The sequence below is a fragment of the Bombina bombina genome, chromosome 4, assembly GCF_027579735.1.
Source record: "Bombina bombina isolate aBomBom1 chromosome 4, aBomBom1.pri, whole genome shotgun sequence".
Taxonomy (NCBI): Eukaryota; Metazoa; Chordata; class Amphibia; order Anura; family Bombinatoridae; genus Bombina; species Bombina bombina.
In genome coordinates this window covers 888876910-888900516 of record NC_069502.1, presented here as the reverse complement: position 1 = coordinate 888900516, position 23607 = coordinate 888876910, and the positions used below count along the sequence as shown (strand labels likewise).

Genomic DNA, 23607 nt, shown 5'->3' with positions numbered 1-23607 from the left:
GCCCCCCCCCCATTTATGTTACTTTATCTTTTCTCTTTGAAAAAAATTACAATTTTTGATTTTTAGTTTATATGCCCTTTATATGCTCTAGTGCTCACCTGAATGAGGACTGCCTTACACTTTGAAAACCACTGAAATAGACCAAAGTCCAACATTTATTTTTCTCTAATTGCTGCTTAAACAATTTGCACATTTACCTACTAATAGTTCTTCTCATTTACATTCCACTTAGCCTCTCCCTGCTAAAACTAGTGTCTCATTTATTCGGCATATATAAAGGGTCAGTTCTTCATGTTCATTCTCAAGAATGATCAATCATTCTGCTGTTCAGATATGCTTCTCTCTAAATTTACTGCATTAAATCAGGTATCACAAATATTTTCTTTAAAAAAATTCCCCCCAAAAAACATTTTGCACATTATTGTTTTTACTGACGTGGCAAATATCAGTATTTTTGGCTTGGAAATCTCATTGGCATTTTAATAGTATTTACATGCAGATGACACCACATCCAAATTTTCCTTAACTCAAATATTGATGTCCCATCACAAAATGAAACTTATCAAACACATAACAAGCAATGTTTATTTCCACCAGAACAATTACGTTTTTGATTTCCATTCAGTAGACAAAGTATTCCATAAAGGGAGATGAAACACAATTTTTTTCCTTCATGATTTAGATAGAGAATACAATTTTAAAAACTTTCCAAATTATGTCTATTATCAAATTTGCTTCATTCTCTTGGCATCCTTTTTTAAAGGAGCAATAATGCACTACTAACAGATAGCTGGACACATATTGTGAACAAATAACAAGAGGCATATATGTGCAACCACAAATCACCAACTAGCTCTCAGTAGTGCATTCCTGTTCCTGAGCTTACCTAGGCATGCTTCTAAACAAAGGATACCAAGAGAATGAAGCAAATTAGATAATAGAAGTAAATTGGAAAGGTGTTTAAAATTGTATGTTTATCTGAATCATAAAATAAAAATTCAGGCTGTCATGTCCCTTTAAAGCCCAGTTGAAGAACCTAACAAATATTAATTCATGAGATGTTCTTACAATGATCCATAATTCTTCAAGATCTTCCATGTATGGCTAAGAAAACTTTACGCATACTTTGCACATAAAAACAACAGGGACATACAAAGATAAGACATTGAGGCCTATTTAACAAAGGTCTGTCGGATCTGATCCGCCAGTGCAGATCAGGTCCGACAGACCTCGCTGAATGTGGAGAGCAATACGCTCTCCGCATTCACCAATCGGCCACCAGCAGGGAGGTGTCAATCAACCCGATCGAGAACGAATTGTGGCGATCTCTGTCGGCCTGCTCTGAGTAGGCGGACAGGGTTATGGAGCAGCAGTCTTTAGAAACACGGGCCCTCAAGCTCTATTCGGAGCTTGATAAATGGGCCTCAATGACTTATGCTATGACTTTTAGGCCAAACAGTTTAGAGAACACTAGATCTGCATGGAAATACCTTAGTTTTCAGAAGCCCTTATATCTTATACCTAGCAATATTGGTCATATTATACCTGTAGATTCTCGCAGGTCTCTTGACTGTAGGTAATTCTTTGTATTTCTGTAGGTGAAACAAGATATAATGCCTGCCCATTGTTCGTGAAGCAGAATGTTCGGGCTATCCGCATGTTGGTAAGTGGCAAGTAATTTACATCCAACAGCGGCCTTAAACTTGGCAAACTTAAAAAAAAAGGTGGAACATTGAAAGAGATAATAAATGTTAATTAGGAACATAAAAATGATCTGAAGTTAAAACATTCAAACCTCATTTAAGGGACAGTAAATACATTTGAAAAACATTTTAACATAGTATTGATGTAACTTTCTGCCTCCCTCTAGTTATGGAGGCCGCCATGTTAAAACATAGGTTCCACTCCATTCCAGAGCTGGCTTGTATTTGCACATGTGCAGTAACTCTCCTTCAGATACCAGCAGTCTAAAGGGGTAGAAATGTGAACGGATGCATTTCAATATTAAATAAAAGCATTATTGCAATATAATTCTATTAGAAAAAATGCTTCTAGTAAAAGTTATTACTGGTTTGCAGCGGCATATGCACATATGCTGTGAGGGCCTTGTGCACCAGCATTCGAAAACTACACCTCAGAGAATCAGCAATGGCTTATATGACACAAATTAAGTCTTTAGAAGCAATGCACACACCGCCAGCTATCAGGTGCATGGGCCCTTACAGCATACATGCATATGCTACTGAACAACAGTAATGACTTTTACTATAGGCCTTTTTGCAAATTAAGCAATGCACATTGCTATCCCTTTAAAGTCACACCACAATTACTGAATGGCAGAAAATAATTTTTAAAATGTATATAAAAAACATAATTTATTCTTACCTGATAAATTAATTTCTTTCTTGGTAGTGAGAGACCACGATCCTCACTCTTGGGAATTACATCACCTGGCCTCTAAGAGGAGGCAAATACATCCTACACCAGAGTTTCAAGTATCCCTCCTACTTCCACTTCCCTCCCAGTATTGCATATAGCCGAGAATAGGAAGACGTAAGAAAGACAATAGGGTACAGAGATGCAAGCTTGGACTGCTGCCACAGATAAATTAAAAATTATGGGTGGGCTTGTGGACTCTCACCACCAACAAAGAAATATATTTTTCAGATAAGGGGGAAAAAGAGAAAAAGGCAGGCCTTCATTTATCAGAAACCACTGCCTACAAAACCTTTCTGCCAAAAACCGCCACAGCAGAGGCAAAAATGTCAACAACAAAAAAGACCCAGTAGCAGCCTTGCATATCTGTTCTACAGAAGCCATTTTTAAAGGCCCAGAAAATTGAAACTGAACAAGTAGAGTGTAGTATTTCGGCTAGGTGGTTGCTGACCTGCCTCCAAGTAAGACATACAGACTAAGTTCCTCAGCCAAAAGGATAAGGACAATGAAGTAGCCTTCTGACCCTTCCGTTTACCAGAATACTGAACAAATAAGCTAGGAGATTTACAAAATTCCTTAGTAGCATGTAAATAGAATTTCAATGCCCTTACAACATCCAAATCATGTAAAAGTCTCTCTTTCAAAGACTGGATTTGGAGAGAAGGAACAATAATTTCACTATTACTGTTCTCAACTGAAACAACCTTTGGCAAAATTCCAGACACAGTACGCAAAACTGCTTTATCTTGATGAAAAATCAAGTACTGAAGATCAGAAGATAGCGAGCAAAACCTTCTACCGAGAAAGAGATTGCCTGGTAGTTTTTTCCAAGTGGATCACCTAGAAATGTCAGAGTGGTCCCAGTTCCACTAACTTAACATACAAAGTTGTAAAAGTCACATGAAACCTTGCAAACTGCATAGAGTCCAAAGCCACAATCATGAGTCCAAAAACCTCCATACACTGAGCTACCAAGGGAGAATGTACGGCCTGCAGCTAACGACAGGCAAACTGAAGTTTTAGTCTGCATTGCTCTGTAACAGTTTAATTTACACTGAGTCTATGACCACTACCAAGAAAGCCACTCTCGTGCTGGGAGTGAAAGAGCTTTTTGCAGCATTTACCTCCCAGCCATGACTGCAAAGAAACCACAGCAGCTTTTCCATATGAGCACTGTTAAAGGTAAAGATAGAGCCTGAACCAATATATTGTCTAGGTTAGGCGCTACAACTACCCCCTGAAAACAAATCACAGATAAAAGGGCTCCCAGGACCTTTGTGAATATTCTGGGAGCAGTAGCCAGCTTAAACGGAAGAGCTGTGTACTGATAATGATTGTCCATAAAGGTAAACCGAATAAATGTATGATAATCGGGATGTGAAGATATGCATCCTTCAGATCTATTGTAGAAGAACTGAGGGGAGGATAGTTTCCATCTTGAACGAAGGAACCCTTAAAAACTTGTTTAGTCTTTAAATCTAAAATAAGGATGAAAAGATCCTTCCTTCTTTGGAACAACGAAAAAATTTGAATAGAATCCTGATCCCTGTTCAGTCAGAGGTACTGGGACAATAACATAATTTATGTAAGAACTTACCTGATAAATTCATTTTTTCATATTAGCAAGAGTCCATGAGCTAGTGACGTATGGGATATACATTCCTACCAGGAGGAGCAAAGTTTCCCAAACCTCAAAATGCCTATAAATACACCCCTCACCACACCCACAAATCAGTTTAACGCATAGCCAAGAAATGGGGTGATAAGAAAAAAGTGCGAAAGCATAAAAAAATAAGGAATTGGAATAATTGTGCTTTATACAAAAAAATCATAACCACCACAAAAAGGGTGGGCCTCATGGACTCTTGCTAATATGAAAGAAATGAATTTATCAGGTAAGTTCTTACATAAATTATGTTTTCTTTCATGTAATTAGCAAGAGTCCATGAGCTAGTGACGTATGGGATAATGACTACCCAAGATGTGGATCTTCCACGCAAGAGTCACTAGAGAGGGAGGGATAAAATAAAGACAGCCAATTCCGCTGAAAATAATCCACACCCAAAATAAAGTTTAAATTTTATAATGAAAAAAACTGAAAATATAAGCAGAAGAATCAAACTGAAACAGCTGCCTGAAGTACTTTTCTACCAAAAACTGCTTCAGAAGAAGAAAACACATCAAAATGGTAGAATTTAGTAAAAGTATGCAAAGAAGACCAAGTTGCTGCTTTGCAAATCTGATCAACCGAAGCTTCATTCCTAAACGCCCAGGAAGTAGAAACTGACCTAGTAGAATGAGCTGTAATCCTTTGAGGCGGAGTTTTACCCGACTCGACATAGGCATGATGAATTAAAGATTTTAACCAAGATGACAAAGAAATGGCAGAGGCCTTCTGACCTTTCCTAGAACCGGAAAATATAACAAATAGACTAGAAGTCTTTCGGAAATTCTTAGTAGCTACAACATAATATTTCAAAGCTCTAACTACATCCAAAGAATGCAATGATTTCTCCTTAGAATTCTTAGGATTAGGACATAATGAAGGAACCACAATTTCTCTACTAATGTTGTTAGAATTCACAACCTTAGGTAAAAAATTTAAAAGAAGTTCGCAACACCGCCTTATCCTGATGAAAAATCAGAAAAGGAGACTCACAAGAAAGAGCAGATAATTCAGAAACTCTTCTAGCAGAAGAGATGGCCAAAAGAAACAAAACTTTCCAAGAAAGTAATTTAATGTCCAATGAATGCATAGGTTCAAATGGAGGAGCTTGAAGAGCCCCCAGAACCAAATTCAAACTCCAAGGAGGAGAAATTGACTTAATGACAGGTTTTATACGAACCAAAGCTTGTACAAAACAATGAATATCAGGAAGATTAGCAATCTTTCTGTGAAAAAGAACAGAAAGAGCAGAGATTTGTCCTTTCAAGGAACTTGCAGACAAACCTTTATCCAAACCATCCTGAAGAAACTGTAAAATTCTCGGAATTCTAAAAGAATGCCAGGAAAAATGATGAGAAAGACACCAAGAAATGTAAGTCTTCCAGACTCTATAATATATCTTCCTAGATACAGATTAACGAGCCTGTAATATAGTATTAATCACAGAGTCAGAGAAACCTCTTTGACTAAGAATCAAGCGTTCAATCTCCATACCTTTAAATTTAAGGATTTGAGATCCTGATGGAAAAAAGGACCTTGTGACAGAAGGTCTGGTCTTAACGGAAGAGTCCACGGTTGGCAAGAGGCCATCCGGACAAGATCCGCATACCAAAACCTGTGAGGCCATGCTGGAGCCACCAGCAGAACAAACGAGCATTCCTTCAGAATCTTGGAGATTACTCTTGGAAGAAGAACTAGAGGCGGAAAGAGATAGGCAGGATGATACTTCCAAGGAAGTGACAATGCATCCACTGTTTCCGCCTGAGGATCCCTGGATCTGGACAGATACCTGGGAAGTTTCTTGTTTAGATGAGAAGCCATCAGATCTATTTCTGGAAATCCCCACATTTGAACAATCTGAAGAAATACCTCTGGGTGAAGAGACCATTCGCCCGGATGCAACGTTTGGCGACTGAGATAATCCGCTTCCCAATTGTCTATACCTGGGATATGAACCGCAGAAATTAGACAGGAGCTGGATTCCGCCCATACCAGTATTCGAGATACTTCTTTCATAGCCAGAGGACTGTGAGTCCCTCCTTGATGATTGATGTATGCCACAGTTGTGACATTGTCTGTCTGAAAACAAATGAACGATTCTCTCTTTAGAAGAGGCCATGACTGAAGAGCTCTGAAAATTGCACGGAGTTCCAAAATATTGATTGGTAATCTCACCTCCTGAGATTCCCAAACCCCTTGTGCTGTCAGAGACCCCCAAACAGCTCCCCAACCTGTCAGACTTGCATCTGTTGAAATTACAGTCCAGGTCGGAAGAACAAAAGAAGCCCCCTGAACTAAACGATGGTGATCTGTCCACCACGTCAGAGAGTGTTGTACAATCGGTTTTAAAGATATTAATTGAGATATCTTTGTGTAATCCCTGCACCACTGGTTCAGCATACAGAGCTGAAGAGGTCGCATGTGAAAACGAGCAAAGGGGATCGCGTCCGATGCAGCAGTCATAAGACCTAGAATTTCCATGCATAAGGCTACCGAAGGGAATGATTGTGATTGAAGGTTTCGACAAGCTGAGATCAATTTTAGACGTCTCTTGTCTGTCAGAGACAGAGTCATGGACACTGAATCTATCTGGAAACCTAAAAAGATTACCCTTGTCTGAGGAATCAATGAACTTTTCGGTAAATTGATCCTCCAACCATGATCTTGAAGAAACAACACAAGTTGATTTGTATGAGATTCTGCTAAATGTGAAGACTGAGCAAGTACCAAGATATCGTCCAAATAAGGAAATACCACAATACCCTGTTCTCTGATTACAGACAGAAGGGCACCGAGAACCTTTGTAAAAATTCTTGGAGCTGTTGCTAGGCCAAACGGCAGAGCCACAAACTGGTAATGCTTGTCTAGGAAAGAGAATCTCAGAAACTGATAGTGATCTGGATGAATCGGAATATGCAGATATGCATCCTGTAAATCTATTGTGGACATATAATGCCCTTGCTGAACAAAAGGCAGGATAGTCCTTATAGTTACTATTTTGAATGTTGGTATCCTTACATAACGATTCAATATTTTTAGATCCAGAACTGGTCTGAAGGAATTCTCCTTCTTTGGTACAATGAAGAGATTTGAATAAAACCCCAGCCCCTGTTCCAGAACTGGAACTGGCATAATTACTCCAGCCAACTCTAGATCTGAAACACATTTCAGAAATGCTTGAGCTTTCGCTGGATTTACTGGGACACGGGAAAGAAAAAATCTCTTTGCAGGAGGCCTTATCTTGAAGTCAATTCTGTACCCTTCTGAAACAATGTTCTGAATCCAAAGATTGTGAATTGAATTGATCCAAATTTCTTTGAAAAAAACGTAATCTGCCCCCTACCAGCTGGGCTGGAATGAGGGCCGTACCTTCATGTGGACTTGGGAGCTGGCTTTGATTTTCTAAAAGGCTTGGATTTATTCCAGACTGGAGATGGTTTCCAAACTGATACCGCTCCTGTGGGTGAAGGATCAGGTTTTTGTTCCTTATTGTGACGAAAGGAACGAAAACGATTATAAGATCTAAATTTACCTTTAGATTTTTTATCCTGTGGTAAAAAAGTTCCTTTCCCTCCAGTAACAGTTGAGATAATAGAATCCAACTGAGAACCAAATAATTTATTACCCTGGAAAGAAAGGGAAAGCAAAGTTGACTTAGAAGACATATCAGCATTCCAAGTTTTAAGCCATAAAGCTCTTCTAGCTAAAATAGCTAGAGACATATACCTGACATCGACTCTAATGATATCAAAGATGGCATCACAAATAAAGTTATTAGCATGTTGAAGAAGATTAACAATGCTATGAGAATTATGATCTGTTACTTGTTGCGCTAAAGCTTCTAACCAAAAAGTTGAAGCTGCAGCAACATCCGCTAAAGATATAGCAGGTCTAAGAAGATTACCTGAACATAAGTAAGCTTTTCTTAGAAAGGATTCAATCTTCCTATCTAAAGGATCGTTAAAGGAAGTACTATCTGCCGTAGGAATAGTAGTACGTTTAGCAAGAGTAGAGATAGCCCCATCAACTTTAGGGATTTTGTCCCAAAACTCTAATCTGTCAGATGGCACAGGATATAATTGCTTAAAACGTTTAGAAGGAGTAAATGAATTACCCAAATTATTCCATTCCCTGGAGATTACTTCAGAAATAGCATCAGGGACAGGAAAAACTTCTGGAATAAATACAGGAGATTTAAAAACCTTATTTAAACTTTTGGATTTAGTATCAAGAGGACCAGAATCCTCTATTTCTAATGCAATTAAGACTTCTTTAAGTAAAGAACGAATAAATTCTATTTTAAATAAATGTGAAGATTTATCAGCATCAACCTCTGAGACAGAATCCTCTGAACCAGAGGAACCATTATCAGAATCAGAATGATGATGTTCATTTAAAAATTCATCTGAAAAATGAGAAGTTTTAAAAGACCTTTTACGTTTACTAGAAGGAGGAATAACAGACATGGCCTTCTTAATGGATTTAGAAACAAAATCTCTTATGTTAACAGGAACACTCTGAGTATTAGATGTTGACGGAACAGCAACAGGTAATGTAACATTACTAAAGGAAATATTATCTGCATTAACAAGTTTGTCATGACATTCATTACAAACAACAGCTGGAGGAACAGATACCACAAGTTTACAGCAGATACACTTAACTTTGGTCAATCCAGCACCAGGCAGCGTTTTTCCAGAAGTATCTTCTGACTCAGTGTCAATCTGGGACATCTTGCAATATGTAATAGAAAAAAACAACATATAAAGCAAAATTGATCAAATTCCTTAAATGACAGTTTCAGGAATGGGAAAAATGCCAGTGAACAAGCTTCTAGCAACCAGAAGCAATAAATAATGAGACTTAAATAATGTGGAGACAATAGTGACGCCCATATTTTTTAGCGCCAAAAAAGACGCCCACATTATTTGGCGCCTAAATGCTTTTGGCACCAAAAATGACAACACAACCGGAACGCCGACACTTTTGGTGCAAAAAAACGTCAAAAAATGACGTAACTTCCGGCGACACGTATGACGCAGGAAACAGAAAAAAAAATTTTGCGCCAAAAAAGTCCGCGCCAAGAATGACGCAATAAAATGAAGCATTTTCAGCCCCCACGAGCCTAACAGCCCACAGGGAAAAAGTCAAATTTAAGGTAAGAAAAAAATTGATTTATTCATATGCATTATCCCAAATATGAAACTGACTGTCTGAAATAAGGAACGTTGAACATTCTGAGTCAAGGCAAATAAATGTTTGAATACATATATTTAGAACTTTATATAAAAGTGCCCAACCATGGCTTAGAGTGTCACAGAAAATAAGACTTACTTACCCCAGGACACTCATCTACATGTAGTAGAAAGCCAAACCAGTACTGAAACGAGAATCAGTAGAGGTAATGGTATATATAAGAGTATATCGTCGATCTGAAAAGGGAGGTAAGAGATGAATCTCTACGACTGATAACAGAGAACCTATGAAATAGACCCCGTAGAAGGAGATCATTGAATTCAAATAGGCAATACTCTCCTCACATCCCTCTGACATTCACTGCACGCTGAGAGGAAAACCGGGCTCCAACCTGCTGCGGAGTGCATATCAACGTAGAATCTAGCACAAACTTACTTCACCACCTCCATAGGAGGCAAAGTTTGTAAAACTGATTTGTGGGTGTGGTGAGGGGTGTATTTATAGGCATTTTGAGGTTTGGGAAACTTTGCCCCTCCTGGTAGGAATGTATATCCCATACGTCACTAGCTCATGGACTCTTGCTAATTACATGAAAGAAAATGCCCATATCCTCCAAGTCTCATACACAGAGAAGGAAGACAACTTTCTTTTCTAGTCTTTTGAAAATGTGAGACAGAATAAACATCCCCTGAGGAGGGCGAGACCTGAAACTTTTTCTGTAACCCTGAGACATAATTTCCATGACCCTGAACAGATCGAGCCCATGCCTCCTAAAAAAGCCTGGCCCCTACCGGAGCTAATTCCAGATCGTGGACCGCACCTTCATGTAGACTTGATCTTTGAAGGTTTCTTGGACTGTTTGGACATTGACCACACAGGATTTTGTCTCCATGCTGGCTTTGAGGACTCTGACTTGTTCATGCGAGAGGGACAAAAACGCCCCCCAAACTTACCCTTAGGCCTAGCCTTTGTATCCTGAGAAAAAAAGGTCCCTTTAACCCCTATGGAAATAAGTAAATCTAAACCAGGTCCAAAAAGGGTCTTACCCTTAAAAGGTAAGGATAAAAGTCTAGACTTAGAAACCATGACTGCAGACCAAGATTTCAACCAGAGTGCCCTTCTGGCTAAGACTGTGCAGTATTTTTTGAATTGATACAAATAATCTGAACAATCTGCATCACAGATAAAAGAATTCGCAGACTTCAACAATTTAATACGTTCCTGAATCTCCAAGGAAGATTCCCCAGAGACCAATTCTGAAAGAGAGTCACACCAAAAGGCTGCCACATCTGCAACTGCCGTCTCACTTACCAATGGTTGAAACAGTAGCTTTCTATACATCGGGTCTCTAAAAGAGGTACTGTCCTCTAAAGGCATTATAGTTCTCTTGACTAGAGGGAAATAGCCCCATCTACCTTGGGTATAGAACCCCATAATTCCAGATTGGCCTCCAGAACTGAAAAACGCTTAAAATAGGGAGGAGGAGAGAAAAAAACTCTTTATCCCATTCCTTTGATATAATCTCAGATACCAGAGAAGGGACATGAAACATCCCAGGTGTCTTAGGTTTGTGTCTAAAAATAATGTCTAGTTTCTGGACTGGCTTGACCTCAGCAGGTTTTGGATCCTGAACCTCCAATGTTCTTAGAACCTCCTTAATTAAGGACCTTTAGTTGTCCAAAGTAAACTGAAAATTGACTTCCTTAGTTTCTTTGTCTGACTCTGGAAAGGAATTGTCAGATAAAACCTCTCGAATGCTGAAGAAGACCTATCCAAATCCGATTCCTGGGCTTACCTGATAACCGAAGGGCTAACAGCAGTGCTGCCTTTGGAAGATAAGCTAGACATATGTTTTAGTTTATTCTTACTTGCAGGCCCCAACCACCAACTGCAATTGAACTTTAAAATGTGGTGCAAATTCTGTAACACCACTTTGAGTAACATAACGGCGGCGGATCCTGAGAGTGGTTCTGTAGAACTGATGCTAAGCATGAGCCACAAAGTTGGGCCAGAGAGCATACTGTGACTGACTTACACAGTAAACACTTATTTTTCCAATAGATAATACCCGAGGAACCACCCTCAGGGGCTCTTTCCTCAATAGCTTCAGTCCCTGGTTGAACCACACCCCCCCACAAGAAAAGAGAGATAGACTACAATGTAGTATAAATCCCCCCTTTAAGAAAACTTAAATTATGCTTACCTAATAATTTTCTTTTCTTCAGATGGAAAGAGTCCACAGCTGCATTCATTACTTTTGGGAAATAAGAACCTGGCCACCAGGAGGAGGCAAAGACACCCCAGCCAAAGGCTTAAATACTCCTCCCACTCAACTCATCCCCCAGTCATTCTGCCGAGGGACAAGGAACAGTAGGAAAAATACCAGGGTGAAAAGGTGCCAGAAGAATAATAAACAAAAGACGCCCCACAGAAAAAACACGGGTGGGGAGCTGTGCACCCTTTCCATCTGAAGAAAAATTATCAGGTAAGCATAATTTAAGTTTTTCTTCATAAATGGAAAGAGTCCACAGCTGCATTCATTACTTTTGGGAAAACAATACCCAAGCTATAGAGGACACTGAATCCAAAAACAGTACAATAGGCGGCCCATTCTGAGGGCACCAGGCCTGAAAACCACAACTCAATCAAACCCTGCTTCGTCGGAGCCGGGCAAAAAAACTAAAAGGAAAAGGCCCCAAGGACACTGACCCACAGATAGTTCAAAAGCCTAACTAGAGCACGCAAGCAGACTCACTGAGCCAACACTCCTCCAGGAGAACCGTCGCCCAGCAGTTGGTCCCCACACAATCCTTACTAGTACAGTACCAAAATCCCCAAAAGGGAGAGAAAAAGGGTAAGCCAAAGGGATACCCAAAGGTACAGCAAAATCCATAAAGAAAAGCCCCCTTCAAAGGAAGGCCAAATCCACAAAGACCCGAATGGATCCCAAAAACAAGGAGAGACGACGCCCAACCCCCAAGGAGCAATCGGGCATAATCAAGGAGAAGTACATCTCCCAAACATTGTGCAACAGCACTGAAAAAGACAGCTGAAGACCAAGACCTGAAACCGTCTAGTAACACACTGCCATCCGTAGGAAAACACGGAGAAAACACTATCCGTAAGGAAGAAGCGGCCGCACAAAATCCAAGACATAGATTGCCCAACCTCCAAGACAGAGGACACTCTCCAGGCAATCAAGGCTGCCAAGTCTAATCACAGATCTCAAAGGGGGAGAGGCACAGAACCTAAAAAAAGAAGGTCCACTGTCACCCCCAAGACCTGAGGATGAACAACAGATTTCAGATCCTACACCTAGCCGAACCAGTCCAAGCAACGGCAGATCTGAAAGCAAGGGAACCGAAAGGAATCCCAAGACCGGCCCCCAAAAGGGCAGAATAATGGACACAGCGATTTCAACCTAAAGACAATCGAGCAGGCGGTAGACCTGAGGAGTTCTAGCAAGGCCACCCGACTAAGTCACAATGCGGAGCCAGCAGCTCCCCAGATGGATAAGAACAACTCAAAGAGCAGACCAATCCCCGAACCAGATAAACATCTGTTCCAACCTCACGAACACAGTAGAGGCCCCTAAAAGGGAACCACACCTCCGTAAGGAGGACAACGAGCCCCCTGAAGAGGAGAGCGTCGATAAACACCTGCCCATAAAACAGGCAGACCTAGGAAGAACTGAGAGGACACAAGGCCACATCACTGACGAACACGGAAGAACCCCTTAAAACACTATTGTGCTAGCACACACACCAGGCGCAAAAGTGACAGCTGAGCAACCACAAACCTTCCGTTTGCTAGGCAGGAAAGCCCCCCATCAGGTCACGTCAGTTGGCTGTCCCAAGGGAACCATATTGTCCGGCACAAGACAAGCCCCAAGGAGCCCCGGCTCTCAGAAAATCTGGCTAAGTTGAAAAACAGAACAGCCAGAACAAGGGCGAAACTGGAACCCCCCGGCCAGTCCTAGGATCATAAGGTCTGGTAACATCCCACAGTGGGATTCATGAAGAGAAAACGCTGAGTAACACCACTGACAACCGGGAGATCAGGACAAGAAGCCTGGGCCCCACAAATGTTTAGATTAAATAATCGACCAGGAACATAAATCCCTCATGTGATATAAAAAAACAGACATCCCAGGGAAAAAAATCAAGAATAACCCGGATAACAAGAGCAAGAAGCCCTTGCAAGTCCCGATCCAAAGGGAAGAGACCACTCTTTGCACTCCAAATAGCTAGGGAAATAAAAGGATACTAGAGCTAACAGGCGTCCAAGCAACAGTAACATAACTGTGCTGGAAGAGCAGCTAAGCCCCCTAAGGGACACAGGGCGCTGCTCATTTTATCCACTTCAAAAGGAGGAAATGCTGAGTAGACCTCGCCAGGGATCGAACTAGCAACCCTTGGATTGCTACAGTACAGAATAGCCACAGAGCATTAGTATGCTGAGCTAGTTTTCCAACTAGCCACGAGCTCCAGACACAAGGGGAACAGTGAGGACAAGTCACCCAAACAGAGCAACATCAAGCCTCCACATCACCTCAGATACGAAGTCAGAGGACAAAAAACCATGGGTTTTGATGCTTCCTGGATGGCGATACCCAAAAGAATGGAAAAACCACTAGGACCTCCTCTATCCCAAGAAAGAAATGCAGCGCATTCCCAACACCAGGGAAAAGACCCCTAACCGGAGCACCAAAAAAAGGCCTCACCTTTTAATGTTACGAAAAAGGAACAACCAATTCCCAAAGGGAATGCAAGTCTCCCAGGGAAGACGACCCATCCACAAGGAGAAACGGATAAAATCCAAGAGGTCTCAATGAGGATGAACCACTAGAGGAACAAGTCCAAAAAGACAATTTCCTAAAGCAACACCGCCCTGACCGGCGGAAAAAGAGGTGCTAAAACCTCTACTCTTCCCACCACGTGGAAAGGAATACTCTAGGTTCCGAGGGTATCGGAAGCAACAGAGAGTGAGGCAGCAAAATTCACTGACCCAGTCAGCAGAGCGACGGCTATTTAGGACTGAAACAATCCTGATAGCCGCACGGACCCGCAAGTCCTCTTGAGAATGCTTAGCTGAAAATTGTAAAACAAATAAGAAAACTAATAGCACTCGGCACACCCCACCTGACCAGCAAGGCATAATAGGCACCACGTGTCTGACTAAATCGTGAGACAGAAGATCTGAACCCAATCAGGACAAGCCTGCAACCAGGGTCATGACTGCCAAGCTAGCTAAATCCTCAGAAAAGAAGAAAACAGACAAACATGGAACTAACGTGTCCCGAACAACTTCCATAGAAGCAAAACAGCGACTATCGATCCCAGATATTTTTAAGTTCCTGCAGGAAACATAGTATGAAAAATAAAATAAAATTCATCCTAACCAAATTAAATAAAATAACAGGCAACCCGAGGGTTAACGCCCAAGAAGAACAGAAGGTCCGCAGGACCAGCCTAACGGAAACCCTGTTCTTCCAACAAAACTGGGAAAGATCTTGATAACAAGACTTAAAGGAGATTACTTCATCCCCCCATGTCTAACGAGGTGAGCTATTCGAAGGAGACTGATGAGTCCCATACCCAAGAAGGATAAGATCCCCAAGCAGCTCAAAAACGTGTCTGAGTAAAACACTAAGGTGAGCCCGCCTGTAACGAAAGGCACAACACTCTGGAACAGTTACACCCGCAGGGAACTGTACATGCCCTTTAGAGGCCGAAAGACCCGGGGCAATTGGGCACGAGCACAATCGCGAAGAAACATCTTGTCATAATACCAAATGCCTGTCTCTTTAAAAGATATATCCCTAACTGAGTCCTGGCTATAAAGGAGCCTGCAACATTCAATACCTTGCTTGGTATTGAAGTTGCATGCTTCCCTGCACAGCCGCTCTCACTGAGGACTCTGACTTCCCTCTGTACTACTGAAAACACGCTGTTTGCGTGTCATCTATCCACTTCCGGTTTCACGGACCTTCACTTCCGGTTTACACAGAACAGGACGCTGCAGCTCTGTAAGCTGCTCTCCCCTCAAACTACTTCAGCGGTTTGCCTTAAAAAACAATCACTGAACCACCATTGCTACTTTTTCTCCCTCCGGAGGTGAGTCATTGCTGGACATATCATCTTATATATTTTTGTCACAAAACCATTTTGTCACTTTTACATTTTTTCACAAAAACGTTACTTTTTCTTTTGTTTTCTGGACATTATCTCTTTTGTAATTTTTGCCTCATATTTATTGTTTGCTACAAACCCATATTTTTCCTTTTATCATATTTTTGCTATGCAGTCCTAAACCTTTAGAGTTAAAACTGTTATTTCATTCAATTACAACTTTTTAGTGAGAACCACAATCTAACTCACTTATTGGCCACAACAGTTTTAACTCTCATATTAAACTCCACTCACTCAGTTTATATGTGTGTATTTCCAGATAAAATACCCACTATAGATTATGTGAGACACAACCTTTATTTATATGGTCTGCTATAACAACTGTTTTGCATATATTTGTTCTAAAAAATCTAACTTAAAGTTAGTGTGTGTTACAGAATACCAAGCCTTAAAAACAGAATGCTGAACCCTGCTGACCTACAGGCTCATGTCATGGAACTCTCCCATAAAGTAGATCAGTTGACACAGGGTCTTAGAGAATTACACTCAGAGAATTTAACCCTAAAAGGGATTATAAAAGAAGGGTTTAACTCTCCTCCTGTTCCTCCTGAACCGCCTATCAGCCCCCCAGAACATTTCTCAGGCGATAGAAAAACTTTTAGACAGTTCTACAATGCCTGTAGAATGTTTATTACATTAAAACCAAAAACATTCCCTACTGAAAGAATTAAAATTCTGACAATAATATCCTATTTAAAAGGAGAACCCCGTGCTTGGGCAGACTCCCTGTACGAATCTAATGACCCCATACTTGAATCAGTTGATGAATTTTTTAGAGCAATGTCTGATCTGTATGAAGACCCTCATAAACAACTGACAGCAGAAAATACATTACGTAGTCTAAAGCAGAATAAAAGATATGTGGAAGACTACATATCTGAGTTCAAGATCTGGCAAAGAGACACGCAATGGAATCAAATCTCATTAATTAATCAATTTAGATTAGGTCTATCAGACCCCATAAAAGATGAATTAGTTAGAATTGATCTCCCAGATTCTTTAGAGGCATTAATGGCCCTTACTATTAAGATTGATAGGAGATTCAGAGAGAGGAGATTAGAAAAACAAACACATGACACTGTAACTAGATATCATCCTTCACGTCCTGTGACATATAGCCCAAGGGGTAATGCAGAGGCCATGGATATTGGATTCATAAAAGGACCGCTAACCCCAGAGGAAAAGTCTCATCGCAAGGAACATGCTCTCTGCATGTATTGTGCCTCCAAGGACCATTCAGTCACGGACTGCCCATCTCTGAAGAGACAGAAATCTGGTGAGTCAGTTTGTGCTCTTCACAATTTTACACTTTCTACTCATAAACCAACTTACTTATTAGTTCCCATCTCGTTACAGTGGGAAAGACAGCGACTAAACCTTGAAGCCGTTGTGGACTCTGGCGCTTATGCCAATTACATTGATTCCTCTATAGTAAAAAATAAAAATATACCGTTTGTTGTGAAAGAAAATCCAGTTGCAGTACGTTTGATTGATGGTAATTGTCTATCCACAGGTCCCATCACACACCAAACGATTCCCATACTTGTTAACATTCACAATAACCACCAAGAGTATATCTCTTTTGATATCATCACCTCTCCAATGTTCCCGGTCATACTCGGGCTGCACTGGTTAAGACAACACCAACCAATGATTCATTGGAAACAAAATACAATAGAATTTAACTCATCCTATTGCAAAAATACTTGTCTACTTTCTCACTCTATACTCCACCTAAACCAAGATGAAGGGTTAATACCACGTCAGTATCATGACTTCTCATTAGTATTTGATAAAGTAGAAGCAGAATCTCTACCACCCCATAGAGAGTATGATTGCCCCATAGAACTTATACCAGGGTCTGACATCCCATATGGGCACATCTTCCCTCTATCCCAAACTGAATTAGTAAGACTCAAAGAATACATAAATGAAAACCTTAGAAAAGGATTCATAAGACCTTCCACCTCTCCTGCAGGTGCGGGCATTTTCTTTGTGACTAACAAAGACAAAACCATCAGGCCGATTGTGGATTACCGTGAGCTCAATAAACGTACTGTGAAAGACCGTTATCCTCTGCCGCTCATCCCTGAACTTATAGAAAGATTAAATGGGTCATCCATTTTCACTAAACTCGACCTCAGAGGTGCTTACAACCTCATTCGTATGCGTTCAGGTGATGAGTGGCTGACGGCGTTCCGTACGAGGTACGGACTCTTTGAGTACACGGTAATGCCATTTGGGCTATGTAATGCCCCTGCAACGTTTCAACGTTATATTAATGACATATTCAGAGATATATTGGACACCTTCCTGGTAATATATCTTGATGATATATTAATCTTTTCTAACAATCTGACAGAACACATAAAACACGTAAGAACAGTCTTGGCACGTTTACAAGCACATAAACTTTACGTGAAAGCTGAGAAATGTATATTTCATAGTAATGATATCACATTTCTGGGGTACCATATCTCATCAAAAGGGATTCAGATGGAAAATTCAAAGGTTCAAGCAATAATTGATTGGCCCATACCACGTAATAAAAAGAATGTCCAGAAATTTCTAGGGTTTTCGAATTTCTATCGAAAGTTTATTAAAGGGTTCTCTCACATTGCTAAACCCCTCACTAATCTTACTAAAGATCATATACCTTTTGTGTGGTCCCCCTCAGCTAATGATGCCTTTAATTATTTAAAACATGCGTTTACTACAGCTCCTATTCTTGCTTATCCTGACCCACTCTCTCAGTATACACTTGAAGTAGATGCATCTGAACATGCTATTGGGGCTGTACTTTCCCAAAAATCCAAAACCACCAATAAATTACATCCAATAGCATATTACTCCCGTGTCCTCACATCTTCTGAACTAAACTATCATGTAGGGGAAAAAGAACTTCTCGCCATGAAAAGTGCCCTAGTTAATTGGAGACATTTATTAGAGGGAACCGCTGAACCTATTATTATCTATACCGATCATAGAAACCTACAGTTTCTCAAAACCAATCGAACACTCACATCTAGACAGGTCAGATGGAGTTTATTCTTTTCAAGGTTCAACTACATTATCACCTATAGGACGGCTTCCCTGAACACAAAAGCAGATATCCTATCCAGGCTGCCTCCAAAACCCCATCAGATTCCTCACACAGGTACTATTATTCCCCCTAACTTTATTTTAGGTGGTATCATAGATTTCACAGTTAAATTAAAAAGTGAACAAGACATCGATACAACAAAGGATACATATAATCTAACTCCTAAATCTGATGGGTTACTTTGTTATCAAGGTAAGACATATATCCCTCCAAACATGAGATCATTTATACTTGAACAGGTACATGATTCCAAATTCTCTGGACACCCAGGAGTTAACAAGACTCACAGATTGCTAAAGCGATTGTACTGGTGGCCCAGAATGATTTGTGATGTACAAAAACACATCTCTACCTGTAAGACATGTACCACATGTAAAAAAGATAGAAGACACCCCCCAGGTTATCTCCTTTCTCTTCCTATACCCAAAAGACCATGGAGTGAGATAGCCATAGATTTTATAGTTGAACTTCCCAAATCCGGTGGTAACAAGACAATTATGGTAGTGGTTGATCTATTGACGAAAATGTCTCATTTTGTCCCTTTCCATAAACTGCCCACCAGTATGGAAACAGTGACGTTGTTGCTAAAAAATGTAATCAAATTACATGGAGTACCCTCTTCTATCACAACAGACAGAGGGACACAATTCACATCGCGCCTTTGGAAACAGCTATGTAAAACCCTTGAGATTGATCAAAGGTTATCATCTGCTTTTCACCCCCAGACCAACGGGCAGACGGAGCGTACCAACCAGTGGTTGGAGGAATATATCCGTTGTTTCTCCACACAACAACAGGATAACTGGAATGAGTTGCTCCCTATCGCTGAATTTGCACATAACAACACATATCACACTTCAATCAAAGACACTCCTTTCCATGCCAATTACGGATTTCATCCGTCATTCTACTTACCCCTCGAAAGGGAAAGTGATTGTCCTATAATAAATGATTTCACTAACTCCATCTCAGAATCCTTTACATTACTTTCAGAAAACATAAAAAAGGCTCAAGCACGTCATAAACATTATTATGACCTCCGACATAGAGCGTCCCCTATCTATAAACCTGGTGACTTGGTATGGCTATCCACGAGAAACCTTCGTCTCACTGTGCCTAGCCGCAAGTTCAACAAACTATTTATTGGACCTTTCCCTGTAACCAAGGTTATCAATGACAACGCTGTGACCTTGTTTCTGCCTTCACATTATCGTATCCACCCAACCTTTCATGTTTCGCTTCTCAAGCCATATCAGGCACTCAGAAATCATTCACCATCTTCTGTAGATGAACCCCCTCTAGCTCCTGAAGTGGAGTATGAGGTTGAAAACATCCTGGACTCTCGTAAAGTATCCGGTAGACTCCAGTATCTGATCCACTGGAAGGGCTATCCCCATGAGGAGGATTCCTGGGAGCCCTCAGTTAATCTCTCAGCCCCAAGACTAGTGTCTCTGTTTCACCGTCGACATCCATCTAGACCGAAACCATGAACCACGGAGTGGTTCCTTAAAGGGGGTACCCTGTCATAATACCAAATGCCTGTCTCTTTAAAAGATATATCCCTAACTGAGTCCTGGCTATAAAGGAGCCTGCAACATTCAATACCTTGCTTGGTATTGAAGTTGCATGCTTCCCTGCACAGCCGCTCTCACTGAGGACTCTGACTTCCCTCTGTACTACTGAAAACACGCTGTTTGCGTGTCATCTATCCACTTCCGGTTTCACGGACCTTCACTTCCGGTTTACACAGAACAGGACGCTGCAGCTCTGTAAGCTGCTCTCCCCTCAAACTACTTCAGCGGTTTGCCTTAAAAAACAATCACTGAACCACCATTGCTACTTTTTCTCCCTCCGGAGGTGAGTCATTGCTGGACATATCATCTTATATATTTTTGTCACAAAACCATTTTGTCACTTTTACATTTTTTCACAAAAACGTTACTTTTTCTTTTGTTTTCTGGACATTATCTCTTTTGTAATTTTTGCCTCATATTTATTGTTTGCTACAAACCCATATTTTTCCTTTTATCATATTTTTGCTATGCAGTCCTAAACCTTTAGAGTTAAAACTGTTATTTCATTCAATTACAACTTTTTAGTGAGAACCACAATCTAACTCACTTATTGGCCACAACAGTTTTAACTCTCATATTAAACTCCACTCACTCAGTTTATATGTGTGTATTTCCAGATAAAATACCCACTATAGATTATGTGAGACACAACCTTTATTTATATGGTCTGCTATAACAACTGTTTTGCATATATTTGTTCTAAAAAATCTAACTTAAAGTTAGTGTGTGTTACACATCTGGACTTTGCAGATGCGCAAGCGCCAAAAGTATGTAAAAGCGAAAACGTTCCACAACCTCCGGGGGGAACAATCCACCCTCCAAGAAGGGAAACACATAACTTGGGTTACCCGCATGTGTAGTAGTAGAAAGCTAAGGAACTCGCCTACCAGAGGACAGGGCCCCCCCGAGGCGGATGGCTCAGCAGTCCCTTGAATGCCCGAGGAACAAAGCGCTCTAGGAGGGCCTAAATAACATAACTGACTGACCTGAGTCAATAGGGCCAATTCTCATTCTTCACAGGATGAAGAATCTGAATCAGAAAGTTGACAAACCAGCTCCTATGTACCAGACACTAGCGGACTCAGTTGCCACACTGTCAAAAATGCGGAAATGGGAGACCAGAACGTAAAAACGCCCGGTCACAAGGTGAACCATACAATCCAAAAAAAGCACGCCCGACCGTAAGGTCATGTCACTTCAACAGCCATGAGCCCAGTGAACACTACACCTAAGCAGATTGAATCACATAACAAACATGATTAAAAAAAACCTGTTCAATAGTCCCCCTCAGGAGATATTAACCCTTGATTCCAAGACACTTAAAGGAGTCTCACTGAGATCCTGTATTTTTCATGTTAGTTCGCAGGAACAAATGAGTTACAGTACATTCATGAAGAAGTAAAATAAAACAATCTTACCGGAATCTACGCCGTGGAACAGGAACACAGCCCTTCAAGTGTGACGGATAGTAGCCTCTGCCATGGACTTGAGAGAGGAAAGCAGGCAGTGTAGCGAAGTTCAGCAACGCTGATTGCTTGAGGAGCTGTTAACATAAGTCGGGATGGTTTCGCAGAAAGACTCTTCCTGCATCTCCGGACTCTAACTTTCATCCAAGCCCTCACTGAGAGACTGACAGGATTACTTAAAACTCCTGTCCCATGTCGAAGAGTACAACCCTCCATAAGAGACAAATTAAATTCTGACACTTCTCTGCCAATCTCCTGGGACGAAAGGCAAAGAATGACTGGGGGATGAGGGGAGTGGGAGGAGTATTTAAGCCTTTGGCTGGGGTGTCTTTGCCTCCTCCTGGTGGCCAGGTTCTTATTTCCCAAAAGTAATGAATGCAGCTGTGGACTCTTTCCATTTATGAAGAAACGAGAGAATAATGTGATGTCACGGAAAGTGACAATATCCCAAAAATTATTTTCACAAGCAATAACAGATGAAATATGTACTCAATATAAAGAATACTATAAATATCAAAGTATTTAGTGCACCCCTCTTCTCTGGCATATGCATCACACCCCCTCCTGCAACCTGTGTCCGGACAGCATGAAGGGACCAGCAACTCGCTCCAACACTCCTGAATGTGGCTGCACCGGAAGAGGACGGAGCCTCATAGCAAACCAAGTTCACTACGTGGCGTGAAAACTGGCTCTGCCTCCCTAAACCACCACATAAAGAGAGCGGCGAAAGTTCCATTAAACCTCAGCGCTCCGTGTAAAGTAAAGAGAAGCGGAGTGCTAAGGATTGAAGCCGCCAGCTATTCTGAGAAAAATGGTATAATAATCTCCAGCGCTCCGTGTAATACGGATCGGAGCACTGAAAGTAATGCTACCGGCCATCCTGAAACATGAAAAATCATACATATGCCGTTGTGGAGATGATTATGGTATCTCCAGTCTCTTGCCGGTGGTGTATAGGGAATAAACAAACCCTAATAGTGAGAGTCTGTTTCCCCACAGCTATCATAAAATACATAAGGGGATAACCTGCTGCATGCAGTGAATAAAAATCTGACCCATTAACTTCAGTGGATAACCTGCTGTATGCAGGGTACATAAATCCCCAGCACTTACTAAGTGCATTACTAGGGACAGAATTGGAGCCCCAGGGTTAGGTATTTATATCCAGTTCCACTCCTCAGGATGATTTCCATGGAAAACCTGTCCGTATCTGTAACAGACAGATGTGAAGAGGGTAAGCAATCTTGCCAAACAGGAGGCGGCTAAGGTACTGCCTTGCGACACCCGTGGCTAGTTGTGACTCATTTCTTCTATTCCAGGAAACTTTCCTCTGAAGGCATAAAATCTGAAATTCTTCCAATATTTCAACAGCATCTCAATCCATGCTTTCTCCTAGAAATACTGGGAGGGAAGATGAAATAGGAGGGATACTTAATGGGTCAGTCTACACCAGAATTTTTATTTTTTTAAAAGATAGATAATCCCTTTATTACCCATTCCCCAGTTTTGCATAACCAACACAGTTATATAAATATACTTTTAACCTCTGTGATTATCTTGTATATAAGCCTCTGCAAACTGCCCCTTTATTTCAGTTCTTTTGACAGACTTGCAGTTTAGCCAATCAGAATGGGGATGTTCTTAAGAACAATAGGTTAAAGTTTCAATGACCAAAAAAGAAAATAAATATAAAGGAACAATTTCACATACAATTATTACTCTGCAGGTGTTATAGCAAATCAATAGAAATACATTAAAAGAAGAAAACATTTTACAGCACAGTGTCCCTTTAATTCAATATTTACTAAGGATGTGCATTTGTGATATTCAGGCGAAATCAAATGCCAAAGATGGCGGCCGCAAGCTGCATTCAACAATTTTCAGAACTGGGTTTATTTTTGTGAAAGTGCAACACACTAAGATCTGTGCAAATCCAGACCTTAAAGTGAATGTAAATTTTGATGCTAAAGTGCCC

At 40.8% G+C, this 23607-nt stretch overlaps 1 protein-coding gene across 2 annotated transcripts in view; it reads right to left on the bottom strand.

Moving 5' to 3' along the window:
• The window catches only part of STXBP5 (syntaxin binding protein 5), a 1442716-nt gene that overhangs the window by 17333 nt on the left and 1401776 nt on the right, over positions 1–23607 (bottom strand). For both annotated transcript variants that reach the window (XM_053711794.1, XM_053711795.1), the window contains one exon: positions 1546–1711. In XM_053711794.1, coding sequence (XP_053567769.1) covers positions 1546–1711 — 166 coding nt within the window. The remainder of the gene's footprint in view (positions 1–1545; positions 1712–23607) is intronic.